This window comes from Artemia franciscana, chromosome 14, assembly GCF_032884065.1.
Source record: "Artemia franciscana chromosome 14, ASM3288406v1, whole genome shotgun sequence".
Classification (NCBI taxonomy): domain Eukaryota; kingdom Metazoa; phylum Arthropoda; class Branchiopoda; order Anostraca; family Artemiidae; genus Artemia; species Artemia franciscana.
Window position 1 is genome coordinate 30673998 of NC_088876.1, and position 27600 is coordinate 30701597.

Below are 27600 nucleotides of genomic sequence, written 5' to 3' on the forward strand. Positions count from 1 at the left end.
ATCTGAATACGGATTGTTCTTCCCATGGACAATTATATGTTGCATGTTCAAGAAGGACACCGGGACAAAAATGACGACCGGGACACCGAGACACAGGGAATATAAATGACGACCGGGACACTCAAAGAGAAATTACAGACTGGGACACCGGGACAGAAATCACGACCTGGACACAGGGAATATAAATTACGACCGGGACACAGGGACACAACTACAACGGGGACGCCGGGGGCACAGGGGGGAAATATATATGACGACCGGGACACAGGGATTGTTGGAAGAGAAATTACAGACCGGGACACCGGGACACAAATGACAACCGGGACACAGGGAATATAAATGACGACCGGGACACTCAAAGAGAAATTACAAACTGGGACACCGGGACACAAATGACGACCGGGACACAGGGAATATTCAAGTCACTAAACCTGACAATCTATTTATATGCACAGACAATGGGACTGCGAAGAATGTTGTATATTCGCAAGTTTTACGTAGTTAACAACATATATATATATATATATATATATATATATATATATATATATATATATATATATATAAATATATATATATATATATATATATATATATATATATATAAATACATATATATATATATATATATATATATATATATATATATATATATATATATATATATGTATCTATCTCTATTCACTGGTGGGGCACAGGGACACAACTACAATGGCGTGTAACTAATATGGCGCGTAACGACTTACGCGCGGGGGGGGGGGGGGTTGGGGGCGCGAAGCGCCCCCACTAACTAGGTGTTGGGGTGGCTCGGAGCGCCACCCCAACAGCTAGTATATTTATATATATCTATCTATATTCACAGGTGGGACACAGGGACACAACTACAATGGCGCGTAACGACTTACGCTTGCCGGGGGCTTCGCGCCACCCCAACAGCTAGTCTATATATATAAAAATAAGTTGTCTGTCTGTGGATCTGTGGATCAGGTGACGTCATGTTTCTGTGTCGGCTGACGTCATGAAATTAGTTGTCGTCATTTTTGCTATGACGGTGACGTCATTAGACCGAGACAGAGGGAATATAAGTGACGACCGGAAACCTCAAAGAGAAATTACAGACTGGGACACCCGGACACAAATCACGACCGGGACACAGGGAATATAAATGACGACCGGGACACAGGGACACAACTACAACGGGGACGCCGGGGGCACAGGCGGGATATAGAAATGACAACCGGGACACAGGGATTGTTCGAATAGAAATTACAGACCGGGACACCGGGACACAAATGACGACCGGGACACCGGGACACAGGGAATATAAATGACGACCGGGACACTCAAAGAGAACTTACAAACTGGGACACCGGGACACAAATGACGACCGGGACACAGGGAATATAAATGACGACCGGGACACAGGGACACATCATTAGAATAATGAGGTATAGATCTGAATACGGATTGTTTTTCCCATGGACAATTATATGTTGCATGTTCAAGAGTCAGTAAACCTGACAATCTATTTATATGCACAGACAATGGGACAGCGAAGAATGTTGTATATTCGCATGTTTTACGTAGTTAAAAACATATATTTATATCTATCTCTATTCACAGGTGGGACACAGGGACACAACTACAATGGCGCGTAACTAATATGGCGCGTAACGACTTACGCGGGCGGGGGGGCTTGGGGGGGCGCGAAGCGCCCCACCAACCAGGTGTTGGGGTGGCGCGAAGTGCCACCCCAACAGCTAGTATATATATATATATATATGTATAGATTTATATATATATCTATCTATATTCACAGGTGGGACACAGGGACACAACTACAATGGCACGTAACGACTTACGCACGTGGGGGGGGGGGCTTGGAGGGCGCGAAGCGCCTCCACCATCTAGGTGTTGGTGGCCAAGTGCCACCCCAACTGCTAGTTTATTCATAAAATTGTCATGTGAATACAGAATATTAAGTACAATCATTATTGTATAGGATTATTGAGACATCATGGTTAAATTTTTCGATGCAAACAAGGTTGGGGTGGCCAAGCGCCACCCCAACTGCTAGTTTATTCATAAAATTGTCATGTGAATACCGAATATTAAGTACAATCATTATAGTATAGGATTATTGAGACATTATGGTTAAATTTCTCGATGCAAACAAATGAATGAAAACCGGTTTACTTTACTGGTCATTCCTCTTATTCATTGAAGAATGAATATATATTAATCATGTCCTCACAGGTATATTATATAAGTTTTCAATCCTCTTATTCAGTGAAGGTTGAATATATGTTAATCAAGTCCTGACAGGTATATGCAGATTAAGTACTCACAGGAGTATGCAAATTAGGTTTAGTGTATATGCATTGATGTTCAGTGTATAATCTTTAGAGGCTCATGCTGTAAGCGCCGGCCCTGTTGACCCACAACTACTTATGTTAAAAATTAGCGTCAAGAATCACCACTTTTTGGCTGCTATAACAGGGATCCTTTAAATCTGTCTGTTGGTTATCTGTTTTGATGCTGACATAAACTATCGAGGCTTCGACAATGGTACACCCTTAATTCTTGCTGTGTGTCTTGTGTGACAGCCCTACATTATGCTGCTGTAGTATTTTCTGTGGGCCATGAAAATTGCCGTCTGCTTATATCTTATGGTGCTGACATAAGCTATCCATGTTTGGCAAAAGGTCGAGCAGCTTTACATTATGCGATCTATTCAGGGCCTTCCCTTGAGATGTTTCGACTTCTTGTTGCTTTTGTCGTTGAAGTAAATTGATTGAGTAAAATATATTTGCCACCCTTCTGTGTAGCTGCATTTGTTTATCTTTGGAATTGGAATGGTAAATGGTAAATGTAAATGTGATGTGACAGTAGTTAAATATCTTCTATAAAACGGAGCAGATCTAAACTTTGTTTCTTGAAAGGGACAAATTTGTATTATCCTGCTTTATTTGGTATTTATGAAATTTGTCGATTAATTAATTTATAAATTTATGAAATTTGTCGATTAATGTTGCTAAAATAGCCTTTAAATGAAAACATAAAGAAAAGGGATAAGGATACGGAAGGGTCACTTCATGTGGCCCAGTCTCAAGATAAAGTTTTTAGTGTATATTTGGAAACAGTTGGGGAGAAACTCACAACGAGTGAACAGGGTTTCGGACTTTTGCCAAATTGTAGTCATATCTTCTGCCTTGACTGCTCTGGAACTTATCTACTAGCAAACAATCTTAACATTGTCTGTTTCTGACTTTTTCTTTCCAAGTAGATATTGAATTGAATTGATAGATGAAAAGGAAAAGCTAATCAAGGACCGCAAACAGTATCTTAAAAAAATGTATCCATGTACGTTACAGAGGCTCGGATAAATAAATAAAACTTTTTTTTCAGCGTCTGATACAACCAAGTAAATTACAAGCCCTAGCCCACAGTACTTTGAAAAAAACTATTTTTTGAGCAGAAAATTGCTTTGAAAAAACCTGTCAGAAACAAAAAATTTAAAAACAGGTCTAAATAAGAAATTGTGAAAAAAAATGTCATTTAGATAAGTTATTTATTTCAAAAAGATCTCTATCACAAGCCCTCAAAGGGCCGAATTCGGACTTTGGAGTCGACAAACAAAGCAAACAAAGCAAAAAACACTAACACTAATAAAGTACTAACAAAGCAAAAAATAATAATAATAATAATAATAATGAATAATCAAATTATGATTAAAAAAAAAAACGGTCAAACTAAACTTGAACAAATACAAGTAAAAAAAGGAATGGGACAAAATAATCAAATAATACAGAAAAGAACAAGAAATAAATAAATAAATATATATATATATATATATATATATATATATATATATATATATATATATATATATATATATATATATATATATATATATATATATATATATATATATATATATATATTATATATATTATATATATATTATATATATATATATATATATATATATATATATATATATATATATATATATATATATATATATATATATATATATATATATATATATGATATGTATATATATATATATATATATATATATATATATATATATATATATATATATATATATATATATATATATATATATATATATATATATATATATATATATATATATATATATATATATATATATATATATATATATATATATATATATATATATATATATATATATATATATATATATATATATATATATATATATATATATATATATATATATATATATATATATATATATATATATATATATATATATATATATATATATATATATATATATATATATATATATATATATATATATATATATATATATATATATATATATATATATATATATATATATATATATATATATATATATATCTACAAATTAAAAGGGACACTAGAAAAAAGTCCAAAAACTCACAAAAAAACGAAGCATAAAACACACGAAAAATACATACGAATTAAAAGGGAAGCTAAATCAAAACAGCGGGGGGCAAGCAAATTAGTGCAACGACCTAGGCAACATCTCACCAAAAAAAGGGGAAGAAACTAGTTGGATGTTTTATTTATTTTTTCTGTGATGAAGGGGACAAAGGTTTTTTCATATCTGGAAGTAACGCAGCGAATGGTGGACAAAACTGGGATAGGCTCAGAAACAGCTCGAGGCTGTCGTAATTCTGGATGGTGAGTGACGTTTGGGGAAAATACTTGCCGTCCGATGGTTCGTTATTGCATGTTTTTAAAAATGGAGGCACAGTGACAACCTCCTTCGCTCAAGGGTTCTAAACTAGCTTTTTTTAGGAGCAGAGAGTAAGGCACCTTGCCTTCTTTGAAAATTATTCGTAAGGCTCTTTTTTGGATTGACTCAATTTGTCTGATTCTTCACGAGAGATGCCAGGGTGCCAAACTGGACAAGCATATTCAAAATGCGGGTGGACAGAAGACGTGTACAACCTTAAGGAGTGAGAAGGGGGGCGCTATATTTATTAAGGAGCTTAAGGAGGGCGATAGACGCATTAGCTTTATGGATGATGTCTTTAACGTGGATATCCCACTTTAAATTTGAAGAAATTGTGACTCCAAGTAATTTAACCGAGGACACATAAATTTCAGGAGGGATAGGATTAAGAAAACAGGGCGAGGATTTGAGGGAAAAATCGGCATTATCATGGACTTAGAGGGGTTTAGTGTCATATCTAAGTCCAAAGCCTCACTTCCAATTTCATTGAGGATACTCATAGGGTCGCTTATTAAATTTCTGAAGCAACTTTCAACAATCGTTAGGTCATAACAAATTTCCAACGGTCAGGAACTTCCTTCGCGAGGCTGTTAATAATGACTGAAAAAAGGAGGGGGCCTAGGAGAGTTCCTTGGGATATGCCATTGTAGATAGGGAGAGGATTTGAGTAATGATTGGATCCTATCGGAATCAGTATTGCTGAAAACCCCATAGAGGAAACTTGAACAGCTTGAACAATAAGGAAAATTCCCTTTTCAGATAGGTAGCACTGATTTGTCAGTTGACTGATTTGTTTACTTTTTTTCACGGTTAATGGGGCACTGAAATAAAAAAAAAGGACAAGGGTTTGGGATAAGATTTTATTATTCCAACAAAAAAGAGCGGATATCATACTGATAGTCAGCTAAAAAGGGCACGCGTTTCTGGATTGAAAAAGAAAAAATCTTGCTGCCTGCATTTAGAAATTTGTATGCAGTTATCAGGGCCATATCCAGTGGGGGGGGGGGCTACCCAGTTTCAACCTTGAAATTTGGTCCGAGTTCTAAAGATTAAATAATACTTAAATTTTTTTTCAAAGTTGTGTCCCTCCCCTCCTAAATAAAACTTCTGGATTATGGCCTTTTTAGTTATTTCATTTAAAATGAGCCCTTAAACAGCTCTCTGTGATATTCAGGTTGCCGGCTAACACCGTCAAAATAATCAATTTTGGGTTACTGTGGGCCTTGGTCCGTTCCTTGCTAGGTTGCAACTACCACTGCAACCATGATTAAAATTATTTTTATCATGTTGGGAACTGCGTCTCAGAGATGTTACCATGACTTTTTCAGAGGTGAATAAAGTGCTCTTTACAAAGTCACTTGCTATGGTTACTAGGATATAAAACAAAGTAAAAGTTGTGCCTGCTTAATTAAAAGAAAAGTAATAATTTCTTGGTAATGGACTCTAGTTGACAGATCGATGCTTAAATGGACACCGCGGTGATGATGACAGTGATAGTTTCTCTACTAATTGCGTTTGAAGATGCGTATTTATCAAACAGTTTGTGGCGACAAACTGTAAGTAAGGAGCGATCCGACTCAACAGTAACCGAAACTCTAAAAAACGGACATATGGTTGAAAAAATTCGGTGACGATATTAAACCCATTATTAATCTGATATTTTTCCGATTCATTTTTCACGGACAGAATAACACAGAAATTACAGGTGCGTATTTATGATTTTCGTTCGGAGAAGGCCCACCAGCTAAAAGCTACCGGAAGCGCAGAAACTTACCAGCAACTATGTATATTACTATCTTAGTCACTTTTTCCAGCTTATTTATTACTATGATACTAAAAAAGATAAAATAATGATGAAAGATTAAATCCGTCTTGATTTCCTTCTAAAGTCGTTTAAAACATTGTCTGTAACCAGATTGACACTGCAATCGATAGACATGTGCTTACTCCTTTCCCATTCTGTCTGATTTCGGAGGTATGTTTTAAGCTGCTTTAGCATACTAAATGAACGCTCTGCAGAATTTGTGATAACTGAGTGAATGCACAGTTGGAAAAAGTATGGGGAAAGGCAAAGTCTTTGTAAAAAAGAGAAATGTCTGAAAAGGAGAATCACCTTGAATCACTGCTATGGTTATGCCATAGTTACTAGAATCTAATCCAAAATAAAAGTTGTGCCGGTTTAATTAAAATAAAAGTAATAACTCCTTGGTAATGGATTCTGGTTCTGGTTGAAAGATCGGTGCGTACATAACGGAGAGCTAGCGGTGAGAGTCTTAGTGATAATGTCTCTACTAGTTGCGTTTGAAGATGCGTATTTATTTCGTAAAAATAATGAAACTTTTTTATCGGACAAAAACTCGTCCAGCCTATATTGTTCAAGTACTATTGAACCAGGGTTGCCACTGAGAATTGCTACTTGAGTATCCCAAGATCGGTTGTGTCTTTTCACAAAAATTTAGGTGATGAGAGGAGGGGGGTAAACCCTTTTTTTTAGTTTTTTAATGAAGATATCAAAAACGAACTTTTTAAAATATAAACACTCCAAAAAGGAAGTTTTAAAAGATTTAGGGGTAGGGGTAGAAAAACTCTAATGGAACCTCCACTCCCCTTTGCTTTCCGCCAGTTGACACCGCTGCTCTAGATTAGATTGAAGAAAAAATACCTTGAGGTTTGAAAAATAGAACCCAAAAACATAAATTATATATTATCATATATACTTGATATGTTTTTTTGAGGGTAATATTTATTATATACAATTTTTCAAGATCCTCAGGACTGACATCCAAATATCTTTGGGAAAAATCTTTAAGAATGGCAACTCATTACTGGGCACAATTTTGTGCACTGTGTACGAGAGAAAGCTGCAAAAATCAGTTTCAAACTAATTGTGACAATTGTTTTTTTCTTTAAATCGTAAAAAATTTCGGACGATGTTCGATTCAAAACCTCTAAAACTAAATTTTCACTCTTAAGTAAAGTGATAAAAATATGAGGTGATGTTATTGTCTTTCATCTGTGTGATGAACGTTGCTTCAAGAAGAAGGATATGTTTCAAAAGACGAAATAAAGTGTATCTGAATTTTAAAATCAGACAGTTAAATCCGCACTTAAAATGTGTGGCATTCAAGACGCTGGAGGCTTTCACTCTAAGCAGACTGAAGTGTAGTATTACCCTGACCGATATTGAACTTTTAATTCTTGTCGAATTGCTTACTTTAAAGGCCATTCAAAGGGGGGGGGGCAAATGGGGCAGTTGCCCTGTGTGCCGCTACTGGAGAGAGGACGACGGTGAGGGGAGGGGGGGTTGCCTTCTTCGAACAATTTTTTCACTTGATTCGCCTTTTCTTCTTTTATTTGAGCTGGGAGGCGGGAGCTCTAATCAATTTTTCTCCGGGCACCACCAATTCTAGGAGCAGCTCTGTTTACCTTCAGTCCTGAGCTTATTGTGTTGCGGAGCAACACTACTGCTTTCGTAGTTTTTTTTTGTTTTTTTTTTTTCACCGTGATCAGCGACCTGTAGCTCCAAAGTGGTAAGAGTTAAAAATTTGAGATTTTTCAGAGGAAGGGAAACGTGAAACAGAGTAAAAAAGTTCCAGAGAAGTTCCTAAAATTTCTAACAGTTTTCCATAAAAAAAAATAAAACCGTTTTTTTCTTAGAAACTGTCCGTTTGATGTTTGGCGTCAAGTTAAGACGACCCTAGCTTCGGAAATAAACTTGTTAGAAATACAGTTATGCTGAACTCATGTAGAACTTTCATTTGTCTGTTCGAGAACCGGAGCACAAAATTCCGTAGCTCTTACAGATTTCCCGGAAATAATTCCGGAAAAGTCCATCTCGTTCCGATTTTTTTTGGAATTTTCTCAAATTCTCGATTTTGATGTTTCTTAAATTTTTATCGAGTAGTGCTATGAAAAGTATGCAAGAAGAAGTGAAGTGTTCTATATACCAAGTTGCTTCGTTCTCTAAGAAATAATTTCCGAAGTTTCGACGTTCTAGGGGTAACTTCTGTTCTGGACCAGCTAGAATTTTTTTTCCAACGCGGTTCGACAGGTCTCGATCTCCTAACAACTGGAGCTTACAATAGTTTCTCCGAAATAAAATTCCTTCTTTGGGTTTTTCTATTTGGAAGTTTTGTCATGCCCTCGGGGCAATTTAAATTTTTTGGTGAATTTGGTTTGTTTTATATTTTCGTAGTTTAGACCATCAAAAGTTAAGCAGAAAACTATAAGACGTTATTTCCGTATCTCTTTCAGATTTCCCAGAAATAATTCCCGAAATGTGCGTCTCGAAACATAATACTTCGAATTGGCGTCAAGTTAAGACGGCCCTAGTTTCGGAAGTAAACGTTTTAGAGATAAAATAATTATGAACTCATATAGAACTGTTATTGATGTTTTCGAGAACTGAAGCATGAAATTCCGTAGCTCTTACAGATTTCCCGGAAATAATTCCGGAAAAGTCAATCTCGTTCCGATTTTTTGAAATTTTCTTAAATTTTCGATTTTGATGTCTATTTTATTTTTATCGAGTAGTGCTATGAAAGTTATGCAAGAAGAAGTGAAGTGTTCTTTATACCAAGTTGCTTCGTTCTCTTAGAAATAATTTCCGAAGTTTCGACGTTCTAGAGGTAACTTCGATTCTGGGCCAGCTAGAATTTTTTTTTTCTCGTTTATTTCTGGACCAGCTAAACATTTTACAAAACTCAGTTTAGTAGGAGCTCCAAATAAAACCATATCAAAGATGCTTCAAGATAACAATCGAAGCCGTATTAGAAAAATGTCCTCTGAAGGACATAATGGAGACTGTTGCTCCGCAACTGTGTCCCGTAGGGCACAGTTGCACGTGTTGCTCCGCAACTGTGCCCTAAGGAACAGGGCACAGTTGCTGCAACACTTCCCGTTGCACAGGCAACGGAGGTTTAGTTCCCTTTAATATATAAAGTGATTAGTTATTCATGTCTTGTAAGATCTTATAAACGTTAGAGACGGGAACTTGTGTTTCCCTGGAGTGATTTCCAACTGAAAAGTCAACACAGAACTTACCTGACAGTTCAAACTTTAAGTTTGAGAGAGCTTTTCACGACTGTTCAAGTGTAAACTGTTTCTGAAGCTACAAAATCACTGAAGAGTACCTTTATGCCAAGTTGATAAATTTATGGAGGTTGCATCAACGTTGGTTTCAAACAGTTCGTGGTAACGAACTGTAGTAAGGAGCGACCCGGCTCAATAGTAACAAAAACTCTAAAAAATGGAATTTTGATACCAATAGCTATATCAAAAGAATCGCATTTTAATGCTGGTTTTAAATATATAAGTTTCATCAAGTGTAGTCTTACCCATCAAAAGTTACGAGCCTGAGAAAATTTGCGTTATTTTAGAAAATAGGGGGAAACACCCCCTAAAAGTCATAGAATCTTAACGAAAATCACACCATCAGATTCAGCGTATCAGAGAACCCTATTGTAGAAGTTTCGAGCTCCTATCTACAAAAATGTGGAATTTTGCATTTTTTGCCAGAAGGCAGATCACGGATGCGTGTTTATTTGTTTTTTTGTTTTTTTGTTTTTTTTTTTTTTTTTCCCAGGGGTGATCGTATCGACCCAGATGTCCTAGAATGTTGCAAGAGGGCTCATTCTAACGTGAATGAAAAGTTCTAGTGCCCTTTTTAAGTGACCAAAAAAATTGGAGGGCATCTAGGCCCCCTCCCACGCTAATTATTTTCCCAAAGTCAACGGATCAAAATTCTGAGATAGCCCTTTTATTCAGCGTAGTCGAAAAACCTTATAACTATGTCTTTGGGGACGACTTACTCCCCCACAGTCCCCGTGGGAGGGGCAACAAGTTACAAACTTTGACCTGTGCTTACATATAGTAATGGTTATTGGGAAGTATACAGGCGTTTTCAGGAGGATTTTTTTGGTTGGGGGGAGGGGTTGAGAAGAGGGGGATATGCTGGGGGAACTTTCCATCGAGAATTTGTCATGGGAAAAGAAAACTTCCATGAAGGGAGAGCAGGATTTACTAGCATTATTTAAAAAAAAATAAAAAATAAATGTGAAAAAGCTTTTTCAGCTGGAAGTAAGGAACAGCAATAAAACTTAAAACAAACAGAAATTATTACCCATATAAGGGGCTCACCTCCTTATGATACCTAGCTCTTTACGCTCAAGTATTTTTAGTAATTTCAACTATTTATTCTACGGCTTTTGTGATTCAGGGGTCATTCTTAATGAATTGGGATAAAATTTAAGCTTTAGTGTAAAGAGCGAGGTACTGACGATGGGGCGAATCCCCTCATATATGTAATAAAAAGATGAGAATACAAAAGTTCTTTACGTAAGCTAATTTATAAGTTACGTAAATCTTTTACCAATAAAAAGATTCGTAAAAAATTAAAAGTTCTAGTTGCCTTTTTAATTAATCAAAAAATCGGAGGGCAACTAGGCTTCGCCCCCGCTCTTTTTTTCTCAAAATCATTCGATCAAAATTATGAGAAAGCCATTTAGCCCCCCGCCCCAAAAAAAAAAAATACGCAAATTTCGTTTTGATTATTCCTCTGCGGAGAGCCAAAATCAAAACATGCATTCATTCAAAAACGTTCAGAAATTAAATAAAAAAAACGAGTTTTTTTAACTGAAAGTAAGGAGCGTCATTAAAACTTAAAACGCACAGAAATTACTTCGTATATGAAAGAGGCTGCTTCCTCATCAACGCCCCGCTCTTTACGCTTAAGTTTTTTACTGTTTTAAAAAGAAGAATTGAGAGAAAGAGTCAAACTTTAGCGTAAAGAGCGGGGCGTTGATGAGGAAGCAGCCTCTTTCATATACGAAGTAATTTCTGTGCGTTTTAAGTTTTAATGACGCTCCTTACTTTCAGTTAAAAAAACTCGTTTTTTTTATTTAATATTTAAAGGCTCAGATACAATGAGACTTTAAAACACTTGAGATTTTACAAATTATTTGATGTTAATGATCATATTTAGAATGTTTAATTTTTTTATCTGAAAACCAATGAATTTAAAGTTATTTAAAATAGGAATGATTTTAATTATTAGCAACACTAATTTTAATAATTTATTCTGTTTATTTTTCATTATAATCTGTGTGTCAATAAAAAATTTTGAAAAATATCGTGGATGAATGTCTAGCTAATGATGGTGTTTTGGATGATTTTTGTTTTGTTTTTAAATTAAAATTCAATAATTTTAAAGGGATTTATTATAGGAATAATATTAATTAATAATAATACTAATTTTAATAATTCATGCTGGTACATTTTTATAATAATTTCGAATGAAAAATATCCTGGTTAGTCTGCATGAGTTATGTGCAAAACTAAATTTGTTAATTTTGTCATTGGTGAGATCTGTTTTGCTCGATTCAGTCTACATGCGCTGCATCCTATAATCTGATCAGACATAGAATATTATGGGTTTATTTTAGGCGTCACGAATGGATTTAAACAATATTTTTAAAAGTAAATATATTTGCCTTCATTGAGGTCAGTTTCTCCCTGTCCCCTTGGCCTTAAAGTTTTAAACTGACCAGGAAAAAAAACTTGGTGTTTCTGCATGTCACCAAATGATGAGATATTTTTTTCAAGGTTTTTCGTATTCATTGAGATTTTTCGGTTCAATCTACATACAAGACAGGCCAGGCAAGCCTGTCTAAGAAGACAACATGTCTCTCCATATTAGGGGTGGATCCAGGTGGGCTGGGGGACTGCGCTTCCCCCCTCTAATATTTTTGTGATGCCCTCATTTTTTTACACCTTATTAAAATGAACTGGTCAATCTGATCGGTTATTGATGCCCTTGTCACATTGACCTCCCCCCTCCCAATATTTTGCCCCAGATCCGCCTTTGATCCATATTAGGGCGTCGTAAGTCGATATAATCAGCTTCTTTATTTTTTTTGTGTTCTTTAATTTTTTTTTGTCTGGTATGCGTGCCTTTGAAGCTGATCAGTGATGAAACAAAAAAATTGGAACCGTTTTTGGGCATCATGAATCATTATAACCGGAGCGAGTTACAATTCTGGCCTTGCATTGGGATGCACTTAGGGCATAGATTTCAGAGTTGAAACTTCAGAGTTTTATTCACTAATAAATATAAAATGAAAATACAATACTCTTATTAACCCTCGAAAGGCTGCATGGCGAGGGATACAAGGGGGATACAAAAAAAAAAAATACAATATGAGCAACAGCCAAAAAAAGAACAATAGCCAAATAACATGTAAAATGAAAAAGAGAACATACCTGAGGCCTGGGAGTCAAAGCACAGAGAGGACAACCATACACCATGAACAAACACTGAGGGGACATCAACTCCTCAGAGGAAAAGGAAAAACAAAACTGCATGCGTTTTTGAAGCTGATTTGAGACACAGCATTTTTGGGCGTCACGAATGTTTTAGTTAGTCGGTCTTGCTGGTATAAAAAAAATTCAATGTTTGGCTGATTGAAAAAAAAAGTTGTTTGGGTCGTTTTCGGGTGAACAAATTTTGCTTCAATTGTGTTATTTACGCATCGGGGTCCCTTTGACTGATTTTTAAGCTAGTTTCAAGCTGTTTGAAAAGTAAAAGGCTTTTGGCCTTTTTTTTAGACTGACCGGGAACTAAAATTTTCTGATTTTTTTCTGAACATAGTTGTGCATTAGGGTTCCTATGCCCTAGAAAATTACGAATTTGAGTTTCAAGTACTTTAAGTATAAAATCAACTTTTTGGGGAAGTTGTCTGAAAGTATAAATCCGATTCGACAGCCAGACCAAACATGTCCCTTTTTTCTACTATAGAACTAATTTTTGAGCAATGAAGATTTTCATCCCCTTGCCTCTGAACTTACATAACCCTTTTTCTCTGGACTTATCTTTAGACGGTAATCCTCATCTCATCACCTTTTATTAGAACACAGCCACGCTGAAACCGATTTTTGAATGTGCCTGCCCGTGCCGCTATCGAAATTCACCTCAAGTTTAATCAGTGCTTCCACTTTTCAATTTGAATTTTCCCTATTTTATATCAGTTTTCCCTAGAATGCCCTCTCTTAAGGTTTGGTTTTACCCTATTAAAAAAAGGGATTATTTTACCTTACATTTCCATACAATCTACACGAAAAAAATATAGCGCAGCATCAAATTGTTATTTTTTTACTTCAAATAATGATATATATAACATCTTTCCCACTACCTAGAACACATAAAAAAGTTTAATTAAGTGTCATCTCCGCGCTTCATCGTAAGTAGCGTTTGTCTCCGTCTTGAAGCCAGCGACAGCTTTCGGTATGCTGAAGTTTAATCTTCGTTTTTCAACCAGTAATTGATTCGAATAAGTGAGGCCAGTGTGATATTTTCGATACTATTTCCGATGTTTGTTTTGATCAATATCAGGAGATTAAACAAATGCTCAGCTGGTACATTGCTGAATGGTGAAGAGAAGATCAGTGATATGCACTTCGGCAAATCCGGGTACTTGATTTTGCCACTGCGAGTCTTTAGACTATATGTCTTCATCCAACAGGTCTTGAACTTGGGCAGCTCCCAAATGAAGCTCAGTGACATCAGTCATTGCCTGTGACCTCCGTTCTACGTTTGTTTTCTAGAGGCAACACTTTTCTCTTAGAACAGGAAATCTCGCAGATAGTAGCCTTAGAGATTTTGGCTGAAAATTTCTTGCATTTCTTGGTTCAATCAAAGCCAAAATTTTATAAATTTCGTCTTCGAGCTTGAAACAGTCATAGAATTGCTTAATTAAGACTATATAGTATTTTCGACAAGACTGGTAGAAGAGATCAATATGACCACTTGGCTTTTGAGCATCTACGAGTTCTTGCATCGAATCGGTTGCAGCTATTCCCTCATATGTTTGGTCTAAAGGCAGGTACTCACTCTAAAGGTAAAGATCCATTTCTGTAAATAAACCAACACTGCGAATACAGTCCAGTTTCATGGAGTTAGACGCAATATAATTCACAAATTTGCTGACAGTTGCCTTTAGGGAGGGAAGAAGTGGAAGCTCAGATTAGAAAACTCTGTTAAATTCGTTGGAAGGGCCGAGAGAGTGATCCGTGAATCCAAGGTATGGGTTTTTCAACTTGTTTTGTAATGTTGACAAGATAAGGTCATTGGTTGCAGTTCTGTCGTCAAACCTGGTTTCTGTTTAATACTGAATTAGAACAACCCGATGCTCAATAAGCCTCTTTATGCTGGCCTGAAGGGGCAACCAACGGGTCTGTCCTGGTGTAAGAATTGAGAGTGCTTTGCATTAATAGAACTTCTGAAATTCAGCATAATTATCTCGCCTGGAAGTGCTTCTGGAAAAGTGGGCATAGATATTTGGTGCGAAGTCTTCTAGTGTCTTGGGAAGTGACAAGCATGCATATAATGAACATAAGTGAATAAGATGGTATGAGCATTTCACATTCATGACATGGGGCTCCATGTTTCCATTAGCGTTGAAGCAGACCTATTGGCTCCAAACATGTTGTTAGTAATATCCGCAAAAAATCTAACAGTATTTTGTGAGAGAATCGAGTTCTGTTTCAATGACTTTTTGATGCAGGAAGTCAGACCCTCAGACGATCTATCACTTCACTTAACCATGTCCCATGCTTCGACATGAAGTTTTAATTCTTTCTCAGTAATAAATAATTGATAGCTAGTTGCTTGTCAACAGTATAATCAGTGGTCTTATCAATTATCACAGAGAAAAATTAATTTTGAGGAACTCAACTAACTGGTTGCGTTACAAAAGGAAAATTCTGTCGCAAAATGTTTATAGCTTTCTGATTACCGGGAGTGACTCGTGCTAGAGCCTGGTCTTTTGTAAATAATTTTCTTAGGAGAGGGATCAAGCTGTCTGCAAGATGTAATGGCAGATTATGTTCTGCCAAAAATATGCAGATGCACTGTTCAATTTCTTTGGAATTACTGCCTACAGTCAAAAGTTTTTCAATACTGCCACTCCCAACCTTCATCTCAATTTAATTGTTTGCTTTTATGTGCCACTTGGTCAGAGCATGCCTGGTCATTTCTGATTTCCCACAATGTTCATATTTCAAACAGAACCTACAGTATGGTACATAAGTATTTTATTTGACTTGTTTGACAATCTTTTATCTATCCAATTTTTAAGCATCGGTAACTGAAGCCACTTGTCAACAAATTTGTGGTCGTATTCTTTCTTTTGAAAATTCTTAAAATCCTTATTTTACCCTAGATTTTCCTGAAAATGCTTACTTTACCCCAGAATTTCCCTTTATCCCTAAATTCAAAATAAGTTGCTCTAAAAGAACTGATTTCTCCCTAAAATAGGGTAGCCTCCCTAGAAGTTGAAGCCCTGATTTTAATTTAATTGATAAAATGAAGGCCAGTTTCATGACGGATGCTTGGAAATGCTGCTTTCTGTCGAGTTTACGTTTCGGTCAAAGGTGGTTTAAAATATCCAAATTTACTATACCCTTTTAGCCTACTTAGACAGGACATTTTTTTAAATATTCTCCTTTTGTCAAAGGTGGCTAGGTCAAACTAAAACTAATTTTAAAAATGCTACACCTTGTCTGTACCACTTGTCTGTACCAACCGAATTTGACAGCCTGTAAATTCAGGCTATAGATACTGCGGGAACATATGAAATTAAGCTACAAGTCTCAATATTCTCCTATTCCTGCACACTGCTTATTATCAAAGAATTCAGTTCTGAAGCTAAGGTGTTCTTATTCTTAACGATTTGCAGTCCTAATGTATGGTATACTCTGTCACATCGGCTCAACAGGTTATAAATTCGTTTAAAGTTCTCTACCTTTACGAGTCTTTATTTTTTCCATTTAATACATCATGTTTTTTTCAGACTTACAAAGAAAATGCACCAGAATGTTTCACGATTGTTCATTATCCTGATTTAATTGATGAAAAGGGCGTGGTTCTCATGAAAGGGGACTATGACAAAAACGTATTGGTAAGTTGTTTATTTACTTGTTGTCTGTAGAAACTTAGAGGATCCATATGCTTCGTAAATACCTTGGATACGCCTCAAGCTTAAAAAAATGCCTGTGTATGAAATTAGGAACTTTTGAGGGTTGGGATTAGAACTTGAAAGAGAGCAGAAAAAGTTGAGAAATTATATGAAAAACCCTCACCAGTTATATAAAGACTGTGGGATTTTGCGAGGGTGGGGTGTTTACTCTAAGGCCTACCTCCTCTCTGCATGTCCCCAGTTTAGAAAAATTAAATTAAAAGAGAAAAAGTGAAGAATAAATTTAAAAAGCCGTAAAATTTTTAATTAAATTAAAAATTTTAATTTTATTTATTTTTTATTTTTATTTGATGTATTTTTGAATTTAGTTTAATTTAAACAATCCCAATTAAAAAATTCTAATTTTAATATTGTTTTAAAAATACATTTTGTTTTGTGAAGATCTAGATACTTTTTTTTGTGCGAAGTATTCTGAAGCAGTTTAGTCGTGCTAGTCCAATTCGCATCACCGTCTCCAAATGCCCTCTCTTCATCCGGAACTGTCCGAAACTATATAAAATATACGCTAATGTTATCACACCACCCTTCTTGTGACGATAATGAATGTGATCCACTTCTGAAACAATATTGACGTACTTTTTAATGAAAGATTCTGTTATATCTCCTTGATATAGGGTATCCAGTTACAAGGGGTTCTTATGTAAATTTACAGTAAATTTTTATTTTAAGACCATCAAGGGCTTGGTCCCCCTTAGTCCGCGCCTCCATCACCACTGGAGGTACCCTGCATATCTGCAAGGCTTTTCCGTATCCGCCTCCTGGGGACGCTCAGTGGCCTTGGGTGGGCACCTACTTAGAAGGTGACTCAGTAGGTACTCAGATTACACCTGTCTAATTAACATTACGTCTGTTAATTATAAAATGAGCCCCCCTCCCTAGGAAAGTTTTGCAGCAGTACTCTTGGCTAAGAAGAATCGGAAAATTGTCTACCATCATGAAAAAGTGGCTGCTTTCCTGGAAAAGATAATTATTTACACCATTTCAACCGAAAAAAGACTCAATGGAAAGCTTTTCTCAGTCCTGTACTCAGAATCATTGATTCAGATTTATTTTTTTCTTAAAGAAATTACCAAACCATCAATAACCAACCTATTGATTCCCCATGATGTAACCCATCTGAGGTTATTATATATAGTTAACTTTAACGAGTCACTGTTAAGTAGAGGGGCCTAGTAGCTCCACCTAAGACAAATCGAAGCTGTACTGTGCCAAGGGAAGTTTATTGCATCATGTAGTAGATTATTATATCATAATAATTACTAACGAGGAATTAATTATTACTAACTACTAACGAGGTGGCATGATGTATGATCATGACTTCTAAAGTTTAGTTAAATTATAATATTTTACCCTGATGTAACTCAGAATTGAATGTTTATTAAATAAATTAAATATTTAGATCAATACTAAGTAAATATTTAATTAAATATTAAATGAAAATAAATAGAAAAATATGAAATAAATTTTCATTATCTATTCCTACCATTTCAATGTCACCTGATTTTTAAATATTCATTACCTTATGAATTAGATACTAAACAAAAAATATTAAATGATTAAAATAGATAAAATGTATTAAATAAATTTAAGTCATAAAATGCCTCATTACCTGTTAAAGCCATTTTAATTTCAAGTATTTCGTAAAATTGACCTCAAATTAATTACCAAGGGATTAGCTACAAGCTATAATAAAGCAACATGATTTCGCAACTTCGCATCTCATATCTATGTAAACTGGCTTTACGGTATTGACTTTGCAGTGCACCTGCCTCTTTTTCACTTTATGTTCTCATGCTGAATATTTTACTATTAAAAATGAATACTGCAGCGCTTTTGCTACAGCACTTTTGCGTGTCACGATATTTTTATCGTGTCCTTTAATGTTGCAATTACAGTATTTCAGTAGGACTACTGATGTTAAAAAGTACTTCTAACAGCTCTAGACTGGAATTACAGGGTTTTATTGCGCGTAATTAAGCTGGTTTTTTATATTCTTATAAGCTATATAGGATAAATAACATGAATGAAATATTTTGATAATTAATACCAAAGAAGTATAAGTATTGATCTTACAACTTACTGTGACTTACTGTCACTGGTTTTACTTACTTACTGTGAAACATAAATATACAGAGAGAATAATCAACGATTCAAGTCGCCTATAGAAAGATCGCGTGAAAGACCGCCAAGAAACGCCTAAGTCCATGCCTTGTGACCCAAACGACTGGCGAGCCTACTATACGAGCGAATTTAGTGCCCCAGATCCCAGTGTAGCAAGGCCATATATCGAGCAACTTGAAACTGTGATATCAAATTCGAGTCTTCTGGACTTTACCGTAACTGTTTCAGATGTAACTGCAAATGTCTTTAAGTTGAAAAAGAAAAATCGCGCGGAGTTGACGGTTTGTGTGCACTTCACCTTTTGAATGGTACTCGTCTTTTATATGAAATGTTCACATTATTGTACCAGATCATATTCGTAGTCGGTATTGTGCCCGATGTTTTCTGTAGAGGACAACTTACGCCCATCCTGAAAAAAGGGAAGCCAGCTAATATATGCTCCTCCTATCGCCCAATTACTGTGTCGCCAGTTTTATGTAAGCTTTTTGAAATGCTTATATTGTCGAATGTTAGAAACTGTTGCCAAATGCCAAACTACCAGTTTGGCTTTACGGTAGGTCTTGGTTGCGCTGATGCTCTGTTCGCCCTTGCTGCTATTTTGTCTGATTCTGAGGCAACGGGTGACCCATTAGTTATTGGTTCTTTTGATGTAAGCCGGGCGTTTGACTCGTTTGTGCATGCGCAGATCCTTTTAGAAGCTTATAAATAAGGGCTAAATCTGTGTATTGTCAGAGTTATGTATTATATGTACAATAACCTTAGAGCGCAAATTAAAATACCTTCATGTCCGACTGAATCCGTTGTTGTACCAGTTCGTAAAGGGGCCAGGCAAGGCTCAGTTGTGTCTCCGACTTTGTATAACAATAGCGTTCTGCCGGCACAAGCCCAGGTAGCTACATCTTGTGTTTCAAAAGGGATCGATGTTTCGTTGATGGCGTATGCTGACGACCTTCTTAATTTGAACAGGTCTGCCGATCGACTATCGAATTATATGTTTTGAGTAGGGAATATAATAAAATAGGAATTATCGAATTATATGTTTTGAGTAGGGAATATAATAAAATAGGTTTATCATTTAATGTGTCTAAATCGGCCGTACTGTTCTTCAACGCGGGGTATTATGAGAAGGAAATTCCTTTAGGTGATTCAGCTGTTAAGCCATGTGAGAGCATTACCTACCTTGGTTTACCAATCGGTCGAAGCCTCTACTCGACAGGAACGTTGTTTTTACGACACGTAGAGGCGAAAATCCGCATTGCTTATGGATCAATCATTGGTAACAGACATCGATTCTGCCGTAGATTTCTTGCGTCACTGTATAATGCCATTGCCCTCCCACATGTACTGTATATAGCACCTTTTTGGAATTATTTATCATCCGCCCAATGTACAAAAGTAAGAGTTCTGTTTTTTCGATTCGCGAAGTTCCTTCTGAGACTTCCTCCGTGGACGAAGAACTCGTATATCATGCGTAATTACGGAGTGTCCGATCCAACAGTTTGCATTAACCGGGTCGTTGATAATTTCCTGGAAAAGGCTAAGGGAAGGACGAACCCGTGGCTAGCTATCATGTGTCAGTAGCTTTGTTAGTGTACATAGTGTGTGTTTACTTATGGTTATGTTCGTAGTGTGATTTTCTTTTCTTTTTCCATTCGTACTCCGATGTAATTCCAGTGAATTTTCGGGTAATAAAAGTACTTACTTACTTACTAAAACATTCACTAAAGCAGTAATTTTATCTTAAACCAGGTTTTTAACGCTATTACAGTCTCTATTGCAATTTTTTGTTAAACGCTATTGCAAACATGTAGGGTTGATAACTCGAAGAAGATACTGTATTCTGTTAAACGCTATTACACTCCATATTGTAATTTTTTGTTAAAAGCTATTACAAACGTATAGAGTTGATAACTCGAAGAAAACATTGTATTCTGTTAAACGCTATTAGAATCGCTATTGGAATTTTTTTTTTGTTAAACGCTATTACGACAGTGTAGGATTGATAGCTCGAAGAAAATATTGTATTCTGTTAAACGCTATCACAATCGCTGTTGCAATTTTTTGTTAAACGCTGTTACTATCGCTTAGGATTGATAACTCGAAGAAAATACATGTATTCTGCTAAACGCTATTACACTCGCTATTGGAATTTTTTTGTTAATCGCTATTACAATCATGTAGGGTTGATAACTCGAAGATAATATTTTATTCTGTTAAACGCTATTACAATCGTGTAGGATTGATAACTCAAAGAAAATATTGTTTTCTGTTAAATGCTATTACAATCGCTATTGCAGTTTTTTGTTAAACGCTATTGCAAACGTGTAGGGTTGATAGCTCGAAGAAAATATTATATTTTGTTAAATGCTACTACAATCGCTTACATAACAAAATAAGGATACAGACAGACAAATACCGATAAAGAAGCCTGTAACAAATATCATCATTCATCTGTTATCTCTTTCCTGTTACGGTTAAACAAAATAATTACAAAATAACAATACAATTAAACAAAATAATGACAAAGAAGTCAGTAACAAGTAAGATCATTCATCAGTTATCTCTTTCCTGTTACAGTTAAGCTAAATATTAACAAAATAACGATACAGTTAAACAAAATAACGACAAAGCAGTCAGTAACGAGTAAGATCATCCATCAGTCATCTATTTCCTGTTACAGTTAAACAAAATAACGACAAAGAAGTCAGTAACGAGTAACATCGCTCATCAGTTATCTCTTTCCTGATACAGTTAAACAAAATAACAACAAGGAAGTCAATAACGAGTAACATTCTTCATCAATTATCTCTTTTTTGTTACAGTCAAACAAAATAACAATACGGTGAGACAAAATAATGACAAAAAAATGTCAATATAACGAGACAGTTAAACGAAATAACGATAAAGAAGTCACTAACGAGTAAAGTCATTCATCAGTTACCTCTCTCCTGTATTTAGACATTGGAATAGAATACAAGATTACAGGAATTAAATGTGTTGCAACTATATATGGAAAGAAAATCGTTATCATTATTGGCTTTAAAGGTGAAATGGTTGATCTATTTACACCTAAGTGTTTTGATTCTTAAGCAGCCGATCTTGAAAAGAAATTTAATAAATTAGATAAGGTATCATTTTAAAGGTTATTGAAAGAAAAAATAAAGATAATATAAATTATTTAAATATTCATATCGAACTATCGACTAAATTTAAAATCATATTAAATTATTACGTTTTATCAGTAGTATAGGAAGAACGGAATATGATTAAACTGTTTTTTAATTACATCTAAAATTCTTATTTCACAAGACCTGTTTCGAAGCTCAGTATGTGAAATTGTAATGATGTCAGAAATCTTCATTTAAAATGGTGTGAACTCAATCAAAATGGGGTAAATTCATGGGGTAATCTAGGTGGGGTCTAAAACCCATTTTCACATTGTGAAAAGTATAAAAATAAGACCAAATTTGATTTCCAAGGACCTGTTTTCATTTTGAATTTAGGGATGGAAAATTGTAAAAATGCTGGAAATTTTCCTTTAAAATAGTGGAAACTCGATTTTTTATTGATTTGATGAGTGATCCAGAACATACATTTACAGTACTGCTTGAGTAAGAATGTGACCCACTTACTCTCTGTCCCACTCCTTCATCCACCGCCACCTTTTTGCAAAGGGGTTAGCATGTTTCAGTTTGTTTCTGCAAAAACAAGTCAAATCTTGGCTTGGTGTTAAACCAATCAATGTCCTGACTTGGTGCAATAGCGTGCAAGTATGAGTCAACGTTAGACTCAGTGAGCTACGTTGTGGCTCGTTTGATGAAGGATCTAAGCCCAAGCTGCGGATTGACTTGGTGCAAAAATGAGCTAAGTCATGGCTGGTTTGATGAACGATCTATGCCTAAGCTGCGGATTGACTTGATGCAAAAATGAGCCTATTTTTGAATCATCGCTAAAAAGAGCTAGGTTCAAGCTAAGAAATAATTAAACTGAATACAAGCTGATTTGAAGTTGAAGATTGTATCTCTATTTGAGGGTAAAATGAGCTAAGATCTGACTTCGGAAGTGAACGACTTAGAGAGGTTTTGTGCAGATAGTAGGTGGAGTTTTTCCTCATTATTTTTCCTCATTAACTAATTCTTGAATGTTTCAAACAATTAGAGAAGAGTAAACATTTCTACCCTTCAGCTGAATAGTTGCAGTAGATTATGTTGTTAAAGGGACCACAGGGCTATGTGATGCCTCAATGATGATTGTGCAATATACCTTTCATCAGACGTTCTGTGGTGAAATGGGAAGGGGGGAAACGGGGTGTCGTAGATGGAACACTGATCCTTTGCTTGGCCAATTATACGGACTGAAATTTTGTGTGTGATTTTGCTTCAAACAAGGTAGCATATGTCTACCTTGCAGCTAAGAAGTTCCTCGAGGAAGAAGTTACTGTAGGGTTTCAATATGTTTCTCAAATCATAGAGAATGAAAATCCTTGCTTTACTCCATTTTAAGCAAGGAGCATCATGCCCATTGATTCTTTCGGCCGTTTTGACCTCGTTTTTGCACTGAGTCTGGCAGGGAATGGTTTTCGCATTAAATCATCGAATTCCAAAGCTTGGGCTTGAACCATTTCTGTGTAAAATCGGGATTTAGCCAAATTTAGACGCTACGTCAGGACTTAGCTCGCTATTGCGCCAAGCCAGGGTTTTACTTATTTTAACATCAAGCCAGGACTTTTTTTTCCTCCAGCCAGTTCCCAGTTTGGCTTAGCTCGTTTGTGCATTAATGTATAAATTAACTCGCTACTGCTCGAAGTCACGATTTAGCTTGTTTCCACGCCAGGTTAGACCTTGGTTTATTTTTGCACCAGGTCACTCCCCACCTTGGATGTAGCTCACGTCGCCCTTTGTCTGATCTTCGGCTTTTGCTGAATGTTAGATGACTTTTTTAAGATTTGTGTTTTAGGCTGTATCCAGAGGGGAGTTGAACTCCCCCACCCAAAAATAGGTTTGCCCAAAATGTTTTCCTGAATCGTTGAAACCGCATATGCATATGAATTTATTTTTGATGCCTATTAAACAAAAAATTCAATGCCCCCCCCCTCCTCCAAAAAAATTTCTGGATATATCCCTGCTAATAGTAATCATATTTATGTGTCTTCCTTTTTTCTCGGTTCTTCTGCTGTATTTTTTGTTTGCAGGGCATCTGGTGGATATGATTTAGTATTTAATTCATTTTAGTGTTTGTAATTATTTTGTAATGTTAACAACAGATTTATAGACCAAAAATATAGAAGGACAAAATTTATAGAACAAAATATATACAAATATATAATCTGAAATCTCAATATTTCCCTCGTGAAAAATATGGTGGTCCCTCGTGTCTAACAGACAAAAATAGAGACACCCTCTTTTTGGCAGAAAGGCAAATAGCAAAAAATAATAAGTCATTAAAAAAAATTAACTAACAGATTTCATCATTTGATAAAGCTGACAGAAGTCTTCGTTTCCGATTGACTTAGGGATAATAGTCTTTTCAATTGTGTTTTTGCTGATGGTTTTATGACAAAGGATGTTTTTGGAAATTTTTCTGTCAAAGTATATTTATTTTACTGGTATTTATTGTTCTTCCGTTTTGAGTGTTTTACACTGCTTAGTGTTTGTTTCTTTTTCTTTTCTATGACAAGAAATGCAATTTAGGCATCTTATGCTTGCGAAAGCTATTTGGTGCTTAAAATTATTTTGTCTTATTTGAACAGCTTTTATGTGTAATATTTTGCAATTTAAATCATTGGAATTAAAAAATAAACGAGTGAACTAAGATTGAGATTTTTAATAGTGTAAGCAATTTTTCATCGGCCTTATCATTATCCTCTAATTTGCCAATTTTATCTCTCTGTTAATCTTGACTCAATCAAGGGCTCGTGTAGAAAGTATTCCAAGGGGAGCGGAGAAGGGTCTTTCAAAAATTTTCTAGTGGTGGTAACATTAGAATTAAATGTTTGTTTGCCAGAATATTGTCCTTCTTATTTAGATGCTGCAATTTTTTTTTGTTTTTGGATATTTTCGGTATGTTGAAGGGTTGTTGGGGGGGGGGGGGTGAAGCGCCCTGTCTTCTGCTTTGGGTATCTTTAGAAGCAATCGTAGCGTAGCAAAAATATAAATAACCGCGGTTTTAATTGCTTTTTATGTCCAATTTGTTCAAAAACCAGGGCCATATCCAGGGGGGGGATGTTGCACTAAGAAACTATTTAAAAGCATCCAAACAAAAGTATATGTTTATTTTCTTTACGAGTTGAAGAATATTTTTTTTTAAAGGGGGAGGGCTCAACCCAGTATCCACTCTCTGCTGGATACAGCCTTGCTTAAAAACAGTTAATTTTTTAATTAACTTTTTAATTAACATTTTTTCATTAACACTTGGATATTGACTATGGTCAGTTGGTACCGCTCTTTAGCTAGCTTCTTCTGTTGTCTCTCTCGCAATAACTGATAATATCAGTTGTTATAATATCAGTTATTTATAACTAAGTTATTGTCAGTTATTATGATAACAAAGCCTATTACAAGTTTTACTAATAGCTTCTTCGAATCAATTTTAAATAATGCTTCTTTTTATTTTTAAGAAATCAGCTGAAGCTCAGTGCCTGGCCAACGAAATACAACTATACTATGGAAAAGAAGATCCGAAAAAAACGGCCTTGTTAGAAACATTTACAAATAAACCAGATACATTTAATTATAACGACTTAGTTGAAGAAGTGAACTCAATTTCTTTGTCCTGATTGATCAATAGTGCTCATTTACTTTTATATAATAAAATAGTACAATTACGTTATTTGGTATACACGCTCAGTATGTGTAGCAAAGATTAGAGATACTTCACTAAAAATTTTACTTTTAGAAAAATTCATAAAAACACCGTATAAAATATAATATTAAGTTTAATCACAAGTGTGGGAATAATTCAATGAAAATGTAAGGAACGACCATTTTTAAAGTTTTCAAATGAAATATATATATCTATCTTCATGTAATTTAGAGGGTAATATAAGCAGGTATCCCCTTTCCCCAAGATTTTTGCCCGTCCTCCCCCCCATATTTTAAAAAAATGACTTCGTTTTCCATGTATTATATATGCGTATTTTGTTATGTTTCATTTTTATTAATAAACTTAAACTTTTCATGGGAAAAAATTGTTTTAGTTTTTTCATGGGAAAAATCGATTTCGTTAATTCATGGAAAAAAAACGCTTTTGTTCTTTCAGGGGAAAAAATCGCTTTCGTTTTTTCATGAAAAAATTGCTTTCGTTTTTTCATGGGAAAATCGCTCTCATTTTTTCATGGGAAAAATCGCTTTCGTTTTTTCATGAGAAAAAATCACTTTCTTTTTTTATGGAAAAAATTGACAACCTCCCTTGGTTTTGAAATGAAATAAAGGAAAAAATTTGAAGATTAAGCCGTGATCGATAATATTCCTAGCTGCTTATCAAACTTACCTGCTCAGTGCAAAATGTCCTCGCTTACTCTAGAAACTTTTTTTCTGAAATCCGGTCATTCCAACGTCTATATTATCAAATTCCAAACTTTCCTGTCTTATACCAAATCGTTCCTGGAACATTTCTCTCGGAAATCTTTACGATCAAAGAGGATTTTTGCTAAAGAAACAAATTTGTAAACTTATGCAATTTACACAAACAATTGCAAAAGATTCCGCTCTACATTTTTCAAAAATTGCAAAATTACTCTGAAGAGAGTAGCAAGTGTAAACTCACAATTTAAAAAAAAAACATGATAATGGTAAATGATAATGAAAAGCAAAATGATAAATGAAAAGATAATGGCGGAGCTGTAAGGCAATTTTTGTTCGGATATCGTTCTGAATCAGAACTTTGAATTTAGGTAAGGATATACTGAACACTGGTGATAAATAATTTTTAATTTTTGTCCGTATTATATTTTTAATAATTTGTTGTAGTAGATACACATTTTTTTTTATTTTCATTTCTTTTTTAATGTAGAAATAGTTGATAGAGTAAACCTCTGCGTCTCATTTTATTTTGTCTTATCCAGTACATTCACTTGGTGTTTTGATTAATTTGTCAGTAGTTGAAGACAAAATCCCCAAATTACAAAATAAAAACAAGCAAAAGTGTATATACAAATATACTATATACTATATCTACTAATCTACTCTACATAAATGTAGATGTAGATGATAGAGCGAACCTCCGCGTCTTTCATTTTATTTTGTCTATTTAGTACATTCATTTGGTCTTTTGATATAGTTCAAGGCAAAATCCCCAAATTATACAATATAAAAACAAATAAAAATGATCTGGTTGCAAAAAAGTGCATCTTCCATATAGTGATCTGAATTATACATTTATTTAAGCATGCTGAATAGTTTATTCACGGACGTAGTTATGGATTTACCATCAGTATAAATCCGTTGACTACAGCTGCTACTACTGCTGCTGACAACTCAGTGTACCACCAAGCCACTTGAGGTCAACACAGCTACACACACTCCTCTATCCCAATCTATTCAAAACCTCCCTTTTTTCCTCCTCCCAAGAAGTTTCAATTCCTCTTAAATCTTTCCTTACGACCTCCTTCCACCCCATTGGGTGCGACCTGCTTTAGCTTGGCCCTGGATGGTTGGACGAAAAGGACGATTT

General features: G+C 35.2%; 1 protein-coding gene across 2 annotated transcripts in view; it reads left to right on the top strand.

The window, feature by feature from the left end:
* Positions 1-25758, top strand: part of LOC136035564 (ATP synthase mitochondrial F1 complex assembly factor 1-like) — a 108827-nt gene extending 83069 nt beyond the window's left edge. For both annotated transcript variants that reach the window (XM_065717435.1, XM_065717434.1), the window contains 2 exons: positions 16624-16731; positions 25547-25758. In XM_065717435.1, the coding sequence (XP_065573507.1) occupies positions 16624-16731; positions 25547-25705 (267 nt within the window). In that variant the 3' untranslated portion in view covers positions 25706-25758. The remainder of the gene's footprint in view (positions 1-16623; positions 16732-25546) is intronic.
* Positions 25759-27600: the final 1842 nt, after the last annotated feature.